At 43.2% G+C, this 12,407-nt stretch overlaps 1 protein-coding gene across 2 annotated transcripts in view; it reads right to left on the reverse strand.

Annotated features, from left to right (window-relative positions):
• NUDT4 (nudix hydrolase 4) overlaps positions 1-12,407 on the reverse strand; it is a 23,469-nt gene that overhangs the window by 7,191 nt on the left and 3,871 nt on the right. For both annotated transcript variants that reach the window (XM_012801209.2, XM_003783354.3), the window contains exon 2: positions 331-441. In XM_012801209.2, coding sequence (XP_012656663.1) covers positions 331-441 — 111 coding nt within the window. The remainder of the gene's footprint in view (positions 1-330; positions 442-12,407) is intronic.

A 12,407-nucleotide genomic window follows, 5' to 3' on the forward strand; every position in this document is an offset into this window, starting at 1 on the left:
TCCCCCTGGGTAGAGTGCCATGGCATCACAGCTCACAGCAACCTCCAACTCCTGGGCTCAAGCGAGTCTCCTGCCTCAGCATCCCAAGTAGCTGGGACCACAGGCGCCCGCCACAACGCCTGGCTATTTTTTTGTTGCAGCTGTCGTTGTTTTTGGCAGGCCCAGGCTGGATTTGAACCTGCCACCTTAGGTGTATGTGGCTGGCGCCTTAGCTGCTTGAGCCACAGGTGCTGAGCCTACCTGCCTGTCTTCTTACCTTCCCTCGGCCTGTCTTATAAAACTCTAAAATACAGTTTGTACTAAAGGAAAACAGACTACTGTTCATCTCACCTCCTCATAAACTTCCCTCACGGCAGCACCGCCGGGCTCCTCCTCGGGCTCCATTCCTCCTCCTGGGACAATCCACTGGTCTGGGTAGCGACTGCTGCTCACTAACAGCACCTGCAGGCCAGGCACACGAGCGAGCGTGAGAATACAGCGCCGCCTGAGGAGCACCGTGGTGGTCAACAGGTTCTCAAGCCTTTGCAAGTTGGAATGCTGTTCTAGGTTAATCTACTTTTATGTTTCATTGAAATTGTTAGGGGTACACGTTCTGCCACAAACAAGCCAATTGAGAGCCTTCATAAACATCTTTCTGAAATCAGAATTAAACATTATCATGGTCATTATTATTATTCAGTATCTATAGAAAAATTTAAACTACCAGATTTATTTATGTATTGCTCTTTTAAAGACAGAGTCTTACTTTGTCACCCTTGGTAGAGTGCATGGCATCACAGCTCACAGCAACCTCCAGCTCCTGGGCCCAGGTGATTCTTCTGCCTCAGCCTCCTTAATAGCTGGGACTACAGGTGCCCACCACAAGGCCCAGCCATTTTTTGTTGCCGTTTGGCCAGGGGCTGGGTTTGAACACCAGCCACCCTTGGTACATGGGGCCAGCACCCCACTCACTGAACCACAAGCGCCGCCCTAAACTACCAGATTTAATTAGTAAAAAAACTGCAATCCTTGGATACTGACAAAGGATAAAAAAGCAGAGGCTTGGTTTATTGAGCCCAAGCTGAACACACTGAAGTTTGTGATCACACCAGTTTCTTTAGTTATAGGATCCTCCAAATGTAAGCATATGCGACTGAAGGCACGTCACCCCCTTTCCTCACATATAAAATGGTGGGTACAAAGAGCGCGAGTACTTACCATATTTATACTATTATTTATAATTACGTTGAACGAGGTATCCCCTTCATATTTTAAACCTATATAAATGAGCAAAGTCACCCCCACTTTGCTAACAGGCAACTATAATTTATGCTCTAGGACAGAGTTGGCAAACTACAGCTCACCACCTGCTTCTGTGCAGACGGTCAGCCAAAAATGGTTTTTATATTTTTAAAACATGTGAAATGCAAATTTCAGTGTTCATAGATAAAATTTTATTTAGAATCTAGACAAACTCATTCATTTTTACATAATGGATATGGTTGCTTTAGTTAGTGGTGCAAGAGCAGAGCTGAATAGCCAATGACAGAAACTGTGTGTCCCTCAAAGCCTAAAATATCTGGCCTTTTACTTTGGAAAAACCTATGAGCCCTGACCATGAGCCAGCATTAAGCTTGAAGTGGGCAAACCAAGGCTGGGCATCATAGTTCACGCCTGTAACCCTAGCACTCTGGGAGGCCGAGGTGGGAAGACTGCCTGAGCTCACAAGTTTGAGACCAGCCAGGCCACAGTGAGACCTCGTCTCTATAAATAGCTGGGCACTGAGGTAGATGCATTGTGGTGGGTGCCCAGCTACTCAGGAGGCTGAGGCAAGATAATCGCTTGAGGCCAAGACTTTGAGGTTGCTATGAGCTGTGATGCCATGGTACTCTAACCAAGGGTGACAAAGTGGGACTCTGTCTTCAAGGAAAAAAAAAAAGTGCAAACTATTTTTAAAAAGCCACTGTAGGCAGGGCACAATGGCTCACGCCTATAATCCTAGCACTCTGGAGGCTGAGATGTATGGATTGCTTGAGCTCACAAGTTCAACACCAGCCTGAGCAAGAGTGAGACACCTGTCTCTGCTAAAAATGAAAAACTGAGGCAAGAAGATCACTTGAGCCCAAGAGTTTGAGGTTGCTGTGAGCTATCATGGTACTCTACCGAGGGTAACGAAGTGAGACAGACTGTCCAAAAAAAAAAAAAGCCATTATTTTCAAAGCCAAGTATCCTACTACAGTTTAACTATTTAACAGTACCTAAAATAGGTATTAAATACCCATCTCATAAATGAAAATTTCTGGGCTGGGGTAGGTTGAAATTCACTCAAGTTAAATTTTAAAAAAGGCTACGATAACCAAATTATATTTTAAGAAGATAACTGGTTATCTTAACCTGACCAAAAAGTGCTTGTAAAATTATCTTAGTATATTGCCTTTAAGTAAATTTAAATAGTTTGCCCTAGAAAAACACGTCTAAGTTTAGAACAACGTTTAATCCCCAGTGTAGGTACTGATTTTTTTTTTTTCACACGCATGTCAGCACTTCTGCCCAGCTTCCTCCCCACTGCCAGAGGAGCTGATGGCCCTTAACAGGCCATGGACAGTACAGGTGTCCCCTCTTACCTCTTCAGGAAAGCTGCCAGGAACTCAACCTTTCCCAACTGCCAAGTTTCAGATGACAATAATTCAGCAACTCCCACCTTTCTCTCAAATCCCCAAAATGCTGAGGTGAAGAGAATTCCTACTCATGTGTATAACCCCCTCATTAGAAAAGCTGCATAGCTTGTGGACACACCATCCCCGCACAGCAGTGATCAGTTAACCCTCACGGGGCCGCACTGTTTCTCCTCCTTGACCTGATCAGGAGGCCAGCATCATTCCTTCAAGCTAATAAACTGGCAGAACTGTGTATTAACCTAAAATTTGATAAAGCCTCAGGATAAATTACTAATTGCTGTCTTTGAAAGCAGTAAAGTCCAAATATTACAATTTTGATAAAATAAAATGATATGTAAGAATTTCTTACATAAGAAATTTACATTTTCTGAAGAATTAGCAAATAAGGCTTTACAATCAAAATCAGAAACTAGGCTCGGCGCCTGTGGCTCAAGCGGCTAAGGCGCCAGCCACATACACCTAAGGTGACGGGTTCGAATCCAGCCCGGACCCACCAAATAATAATGGCTGCAACCAAAAAATACCCGGGCGTTGGGGCGGGCGCCTGTGGTCCCAGCTACTTGGGAGGCGGAGGCAGGAGACTCGCTTGAGCCCAGGAGCTGGAGGTTGCTGTGAGCAGTGAAGCCATGGCACTCTACCCAGGGGCTCAGCTTGAGGCTGTGGCTCAAAGGAGTAGGGCACCAGCTCCATAGGCCAGAGGTGGCAGGTTCAAAACAGCCCCGGCCAAAAAAAAAAAGCAAAAACATTAACACTTTCCTTTCATAAATTACTTTTTAGGAAGCCTTACGAAAATAGATTTATATAAATTTGACAAGTGATTTAGCCTAATCTAAGAATTTATTGTGCAAAAGTCCCTTGACAGTCCAAAAAATTAATTTGAACCTGGCTCGGCGCCTGTGGCTCAATCAGCTAAGGCGCCAGCCACATACACCTAAGGTGGCGGGTTTGAATCCCCAGCCCGGGCCCGCCAAACAACGATGGCTGCAACCAAAAAATGGCCGACGCTGTGGTGGGCGCCTGTGGTCCCAGCTACTTGGGATGCTGAGGCAGGAGACTCGCTTGAGCCCAGGAGTTGGAGGTTGCTGTGAGCTGTGAGGCCATGGCACTCTACCCAGGGGAATAGCTTGAGGCTCCGGCTCAAAAAAAAAAATTAATTTGAACCATTGAGTTCAAATGTATCTTTCAAAAGAAAAGTTCAATTTAAATGAGTAATTATTATCTATGGTATACAACTGACACATAAAACTCCTAGCTTAAGAGATTTGCTAATAATACCTATCTTTTGGTGATGGCAGTTCTGAAAACCAGTATGTATCATTAAGCACTTGCCTACTGATCTCAATTGACAAACTTGCAGTCTGGCCCAAACCCTGCTACTTTTAGACTTTTCATGCTTTTTGAGCTTCTAGAGCTGCTAGCATCACATGGCTATTTATTAAGCAACACTGATCTAACAGCACTTGATCTTTACAGACCAGGTAAAACACGTAATAGTTACTTATCCACTTTTAATTTCCATGCAGAAGATTACCACTTTAGACATCTTTCCAAAGGAAAAAACCAGAATGATGAAAATGGGTTAGCAGGGAAGAAGTATGTGTAGTTGGCATCCAAACTAAACCCATTCACTTTTTCCGTGACAGAGTCTCATGTTGCCCTTGGTAGAGTGCCGTGCCGGTCACAGCTCATAGCAACCTCAAACTCTTGAGCTTATTAAGCAAATCTCTTGCCTCAGCCTCCCAAATAGCTGAGACACGATGCCTACCTTTTTGTTGTTGTTGTTGTCACTGTTGTTTAGCAGGCCCTGGCCAGGCTCAAACCCACCAGCCCTGGTGCATGTGGCCAGAGCCCTAACCACTGAACCACAGGTGCAGAGCCAACCCTTTCACTTACTCTTTTTTTTTTTTTTTTGAGACAGCCTCAAGCAGTCAACCTGGGTAGTGTGCCATGACATCACAGCTCACAGCCAACATCTAACTCCTGGGCCCAAGCGATTCTCCTGCCTCCACCTCCCAAGTAGCTGAGACTATAGGCGCTTGCCACAACGCCCGGCTATTTTTTGGTTGCAGCCATCATTGTTGTTTGGCAGGCCCAGGCTGGATTAGAACCCGCCACAGCGCTCAGGTCTATGTGGCTGGCGCTTTAGCCGCTTGAGCCATAGGTGCTAAGCCAACCCATTCACTTTTGTCTTGACCATCTTCATTCTCTGATGGACAGGGCATAGATCCCTAACTCTTGTTAAACACAATTCAGTATATATGCAAACTCTCCAGCTTAAAGAGAAGCACTTGGGAGAAGAAGTTGCTGCTTTTCTTCCATATTTACTAACTTTGTGATACTGAACAAGAAACTGTATGTGAGGAAAAGATATTGACCATAGGTCTTTCCTTCCATTCTTGGCCATGGGGTAGAAGAGTGAAGTCACACAGTAGGCTCAATATTTTGTGGCTGAAAATTCCAAGAAAATGTAAATCTACATTGGCAACACATCAATATAAACTTTGGAAAAGTGATTCCACCTAATCCAATAATTTATCATCCCAGAGTCCCTTGGCATCTCCACAAAATTAAAATTGATCAAACCATTAATTTCAAATTCCAAGAAACAATTACCTTATAATGAGTACTTAGTCTGTGGTACAGAAATGATTGGCCATCTAAACTACTAGTTTAAGAGAACTGATACAGATGTGAGAGTACAGATGTGACTACCAGGTATATTTCATTAACTACTTGCCTACTCATCTCAAATACTTCACTGGAGAGTTTGGAGAAGAGCAACGCCACATTTGGGAGGAGGAGGGGAGGGATTAAGAAAGCAAGAACTGAGGAATGTACTCCCAGACCAGAGAATAGATAAGTCCATGGCACAGGTCTGCCAGGGTGAAAGAAATGAATCTGAATAGCATTCAGAGACAAGGACCATTAAATAAAACCAACCCTGCCTTCCCTCCCCCATTATAAATGAGTGAACACGATTTTAACTTGAGTCCTGCTAGTGGGACAGCAAGGCAAATTTGCCATTATCTGGGCTCTGTCATGCACCTGAGAAAAAGGCTATGGAAGCGCAGAATCCATGCCTAGCCCTAAACTGATACAGATGATGAAAAGTTGTATCACAAAGGAGGGTGTTTGTATTTTAATTAAGAACACAACAGAAGACAAAATAACTGTTTTTAACATGTTGAGATTACGATAAACACAGGTGGCTCTCAGAATTTTCTAAGCACCCTCCACGTACACCTGCTTTTATTTCAGAGGGCTGCTATCACAGCAGTAAGATTACAAATACAAAAGGCAACTTTACTCTTAAACACAGCATTTTATATACAGCGTTCAGTAGCATAGCTATTACAACCATCTCTTTTTCCAGGAAAGGGTTTCACCAACTTAAAAAGCCTAGGATTAGAAAAGAATAATTGGAGATACTGGTGGTGAGTTGCACTTAATTGTGGCACATTGTTACTCCAGAACTATAAAGAATGCGATTAAACAAAATTAAGGCTTTTCTGTTTAAAGTCACTTGAAATTTGTTAAAGATGAAAAGATCGAGGGTGCCTATGGCTCAAAGGAGTAGGGCGCCGGCCCCATATGCCAGGTGAAGATTCAAACCTGGCCTCAGCCCCGCCCCCCAAAACCTGCAAAAAATAAAAATGAAAAAAACTTTAAAAGATGGAAACATTTATCTATATTTTTCTTGACTACATTTCTTCAAGAACTACTGTACTGGCCAGGCACGGTGGCTCATGTCTACAATCCTGACACTCTGGGAGACTGAGGTGGGAGGATTACTTCAACTCAGGATTGGAGACCAGCCTGAGTAAGACCTAGTCTCTTACTAAAAATAGAAAAAACTAGCCAGGCATTGTGGTGGGCACCTGAAGTCCCAGCTGCTCAGGAGGCTGAGGCAAGAGGATCACTTGAGCCCTTGAGTTTGAGGTTGTTGTAAGCAAGGCTGACCATCATGGCACTCTAGCCTTGGTGACAGAGTAAGACTCTGTTTCCAAAAAAGAAAGGTATAGTCAAGAATGGAAACCCTGTTTCTTACATGAATTTCTGAGATACTAGTACTGAGCACAGTGAGTGTTTTTACTGTGTAGATATGAGATGTGACAATTAAGTCTGTGAACCTGCCACCCTGTGCTTACATTCACAGCACTATATAATCAACCCAGTAAGTTTCATAACCTTGGTATGTCAGTATCTCACAGTTGTGTTCTTGGTGGCAGGTGGTGGTATCTTGCTGAGTGGCGTTCATTAGTTTTGTGTACCACTGCAACAACGTCAAAGCTCAAATTAAAGCAACAAACATACATTAAATTTGTTAAACTTGGTAAGAGTGAAAGTGAAGGTTCGGCACAATAGCTCACACTTGTAATCTTAGCACTCTGGGAGGCTGAGGTGAGTGCAATGCTGGAGCTCAGGAGTTTGAGACCAGCCTGAGCAAGAGCAAGACCCCATCTGTACTAAAAACAGAAAAACTAGCTATATTGTAGTGGTACACATGTGTAGTCCCAGTTATTCAGAAGGCTGAGCAAGAGGACTGCTTGAGCCCAAGAGGATGCTGTTAGCTCATGGAACTTTACCAGGGCAACAGAGAAGTTGTCTTTAAAAAAAAAAAGTGGAGGGCAGCGCCTGTGGCTCAAAGGAGTAGGGCACCAGCCCCATATGCCAGAGGTGGTGGGTTCAAACCCAGCACTGGGCAAAAAAAAAAAAGTTGAAGTGAAATCAGTGACATATTAATCTAAGTTTATGGGGATAATGCCATGAAGAAAATGGCAATGTACAAATGGAGTAAATGTTTTTCTGACAGAAAGTGTCACTGATGATGAGAGGTCAGGGCAGCTAGTAATGAGCAGAACTGATGAAAATACTGCAGAAATCCATCAAATTATGGGTCAAAATCACTGGGTAACATAGCAGACCAAGGAAACACTGTTAGAGAAACAGTTAAGAGAATCTTAACTGAAAATCTTGGCCACTACTCATGGCTCTTGCTTCAAAAGCACCAGCTCACATGGCCCTATCTATGCCAGAGTTTTAGCTGGTAAACAAATAACTGTATTGGAGCACCCTCTCTACTCACTCAATCTGGTCCCCAATGACTTTTCTTTACTCAAAGATAAAGGAAATCTTGAAAGGAAGACATTTTAATGAGATCCAGGCCATCAAGTAATATGACAGCTCTGATGGCCAGTCCAGAAAGTGATCCAAAACTGCTCTGAAGGGTGGACTAGGTGCTGGCGTTGGTGCAGTTACTCAGGGGGTCCAGATGAAGGTGACCATTGCAATATTCAGCAATGAGGTATGTAGCACTTTTTCTAGGATGTTTGCAAACTTAATTGTTACACCTCGTAAGTTCTCAGCTTCATTAGACCTCTTCTAAAACTCCAACAGCAAAGTGAATAACTATCTTCTATACATGTAGAAATCTAAAATCAAGCCTCAGCACAATTTATTCTGAGAGTTTTTTGGGTTTGTTTTGGTGAAGCCATTTACTAAACCACAGCGACAGCAACCTCAATATTCATTTTTCTTGCAATAATATTGATTTCAAATTAAGTAGCTGCTTCTAAGCCCCTCCTATATACACTGGAAGAATCTAAATCTATAGAACCTTATTCCCAAAGCACACTAATAGCTAAACATTTCTGTAACATCCCCAAATCTACTAGATCTATAATAGTTATGTTAATTAATGCTCTAAAAATATTACTACAGTAACAAAGATGGACCATAAGAGCTCATTCAGGAAGAACATACTCCACCAGCTGACAGAGTCTTGCATGGTCATTCACAGGTTTTAAATTCCTTTACAATTACCTTTCTGAGTATATTAGATTTTCTGTATCCATCAAGATGGCAGTTTGTTAGACGACAGAGATGAAAGTCAATATTCAACCTTTCAGATAAGCCAGAGCTAAGATCAGAGGAAGGACGCATAGAAAGGAGGCTACTCATCGCCCCCCCCACCCCGCCGTTGGGAATTTCAAGTTAGACTTGAATAACATTCAAATCCTAAAGACAAAGCTATCAGATAGGTGTGAAAAATGATGACCTATTTAATGTGACAGTCTTCACCTAATCATTCCTTGTACTACACTATTGGACCTTATTCCCTCTTTCCAGTGTTAAACTACTACTTGAATAAACCACCGATCATCTGGCTTTACTGAGAGTCATTTGTCACACTTGGCTTTTCCTAAAAGAGAAGCACCTGTCACTATAAGGATCGTGTCGTGACAAGCTTCAACTTGGAATCAACCCTGAGTCTCACTGGATACAAATTTTGGGAATTAGAATGATCAACTGTAATGACTGCATACTGTTTATATCAGAATTAGAATGATCAACTGTAAGGACTGCATACTGATATATTATCCCCTCAGTGGGGAAGTTTAACAGTGTGCAAAACTAAACAATGTGTTCAAGGTCTAAGTAATGCAGATATGCCTTTAGTGGCCCCACATTGCCATTGTGGTTTCAGCTTTTACCTTTAAATCTGCTATTGATCATGGCCTGTCTCTGGAAACAAATAATCACCACATTTACTACTTCTGTTCCCAAGTAGAGAAGTGGGAGAGCCATTCAGAGAACCTTTGCGTGATCCCTAAGTCTAAGAATAAAGTGTTTTATTTTGTAAACCGTAGCTATTTAGAAGCTGGTCTGGGGTTGTTCAGTCTTCCCACATTATCATGAATCAGGATATGACAAATGGTTAAAACTACAAGTTGACCTACCCTCTATGACAGTCAACTGTTTGATAGGAATTTATCCAAAATTAGGCCAGCAGCATTAAGAACACCCACTATACAGAGACACCTTAAACTATCAGAGGTTAAAAGAATGGTTATGATATAAGCTGTATCAGCTGTCTGCTGCTATTAGTAAGCAAATAAGTACAACTTTTAGTACTACAGAGGCCCAGAAATAACAGTTTCTTCTGCTTTACTATGTTCAAAAACCCAACTGAATTATATGAGATTCGTAGCTAACAGTATTATCAATAACATGGTAAGTCAGATTGATCATATTTTCTCCTAGCACATCAATATTTTAAGTGATGGGGTAACTTTTTCACAATGAGACAAAGCCTTGAGATATATCAGGACCCTAGGGAAAACACAAACACAGAGGGAAATTCTTTAGCAGTGCCTTAGCTTGATGAAGCAGCTGGTTTACTGCCCTAAGATAACCTTCTATTTTGGTCTGAAGAGAGCTGCACATACAAATGAAGACTTTGGTGACATTTCCCTGAGTTTTTAAAGGCTACCTTTAGATAGTATTTAATTTTCATAAAAGCAATCTCCATTTGAAAAAAGTTATTTTCTAGGACTTAAGTCTCTGAAGAACTGTGAGCTCCAGAGCATACATCCAAAAAGGGTGGCCTGCCTGTTGATTCTTTTTTTTTTTTTTTTTCAGTTTTTTGGCCAGGGCTGGGTTTGAACCTCCAGCATAAGGGACCAGCATCCTACCCTTTTGAGCCACAGGCGCCACCCCTGACTTTTGATTCTAAGTGTGAAATTGCTAGCGGACGGCTTGGTGCCTATGGCTCAAGTGGGTAAGGCGCCAGCCACATACACCTGAGCTGGTGGGACTGAATCCAGCCCGGGCCTGCCAAATAACGACGGCTGCAACCAAAAAATAGCTGGGTATTGCAGCAGGCGCCTGTGATCCCACCTACTTGGGAGGTGGAGGCAGGAGAATCCCTTAAGCCCGGGAGTTGGAGGCTACTGTGAGCTGTGATGCCACGGCACTCTACCCAGGGCGACAGCTTAAGGCTGTGTCTCAAAAAAAAAAAAAAAAATGCTAGTGGAGGTTTAACTATACCAAATATTTCCTGGGATGGTTATTGTTTAGTAGGGCTCTGGATTTAGAGTTCTAGGTTCTGAGATTCTACCTTTCTCATCAAGTCTTAGTTTTACTGAATGATTTTGCAGAACTCAAGATTTTTCAGGAATATATACTCAGCATTGTAGCAGACCATCTGTGGAAGACACAGCCCCTGGGGCAGCACCTGTAGCTCAGTGAGCAGGGCACCGGCCCCATATAATGAGGGTGGTGGGTTCAAACCCAGCCCCAGCCAAACTGCAACAACAAATAGCTGGGCGCTGTGGTGGGTGCCTGTAGTCCCAGGTAATGGAGGTTGCTGTGAGCTGTGACAGCACAGTACTCTACAAGGGTGACAAGGTGAGACTCTGTCTCTTAAAAAAAGAAAGAAAGAAAGAAAGAAAGATGACACAGCCCCTGGCCCAGGGAGCTTAGAAGCTAATTAGAACAGGTCCAATGGAAGAGCAGTGGTCAGTTCTTCAGACTGAGGCAGTCTGTCACTGCCTCTGACACACCAACTGTGCCTGGACTCAGGACCAACTCATTTCTGTTTCTCCTAGCCGTCTATACGGTTCCACTGTCAAGTCACTCTCAAGCTTAAATACAACTAAAATCTAGAAGTTCTTTGTTCAAAAGCAAAAGTTACCTTCATGCCGAGCAACTTCTCAGCCTTACATTTATGAGGTTTTACATTTTTCAACTATTAGTTGTTCCATGTTATCCTAAGCTGCAGCCCAACAAGACCACAGCCCCAAATCTTGCACTCTTTGGGATCCTTGGTCCCTCCTTTCTCTGCCATTGAAATCCAACTCCATATGACCCACACTGAATCTTGACACTAATCCAATGTCAAAAGCACCTAACAGCCCTTGGGCAGTGCCCGTGGCTCAATGGGTAGGGCACTGGCCCCATATACAGAGCAAGAGTGGCAGGTTCAAACCTGGAACCACCAAATGGCACCAAAAAAATAGCCGGGTATTGTGGTGGGCGCCTGTAGTCCCAGCTATTCGGAAGGCTGAGGCAAGTACAGCACTCTACCGAGGGCAAGAAAGACTCTGTCTCTACCTAACAGCCCTTTTCCCTTAATTTCCCTTTCTATCAGTCATTTGCCTAATTTCCCACTACAGAATATGCTCCTTAGGAGCTGAGACTTCATCTTTGCATCTCCCATGCAAACTATTATACATGCAAATATGCTCAATGAAACCCAACTCTGGTTACTTATTTGTAAAGGTCTTGTCATCTTTCACCACACAAGCATGGTATCCCATAGCTACTTTATGGCACAATTATTTGGGGGCTTGTATGGAGGCCCAAATGCCAAAACTGAGGATGGTTCACCATAGAAATAACAAGATGGAGGCACCTGAAATAAACAGAAAGATCTAGAAACAAAGAATCGTGTTGGAAAAGATCTGCCAGCTTCTTTGACCTTGGAATAAGTTGCTTCTGCTGCCTAATTTCTTCCCATGTAAATGCCAATACTACTCACCCCACAGGGCAGAAAAACATAAAGCCATCTCAAAAGAAAATAGACTCTGCTGTCAACAACCTTTTTTCCCTAGAACAACTTGTTCTAAAGTAAAGACTTTACTGAGAACTCCTTCAGCTCAGGAGAGCCAGATGGAAGCACCACACAGCTTCTTGGGGTTACACAGCAATTCTTTTTTTTTTTTTTGAGCCTCAAGCTGTCCCCCTGGGTAGAGTGCCGTAGCATCACAGCTCACAGAAACCTCCAACTCCTGGGCTCAAGCAAAGTTTCTTGCCTCAGCCTCCCAAGTAGCTGGGACCACAGGCGCCCGCTACAACGCCTGGCTATTTTTTGGTTGCAGCCATCGTTTGGTGGGTCCAGGCTGGATTCGAACCCGCCACCTTAGCCACAGGCACCGAGTCTAGACAGCAATTCTTTTTTTTTTTTTT

Source organism: Otolemur garnettii, unplaced genomic scaffold (genome assembly GCF_000181295.1).
Source record: "Otolemur garnettii isolate 467f Iridium unplaced genomic scaffold, OtoGar3 scaffold00007, whole genome shotgun sequence".
NCBI classification, from domain to species: domain Eukaryota; kingdom Metazoa; phylum Chordata; class Mammalia; order Primates; family Galagidae; genus Otolemur; species Otolemur garnettii.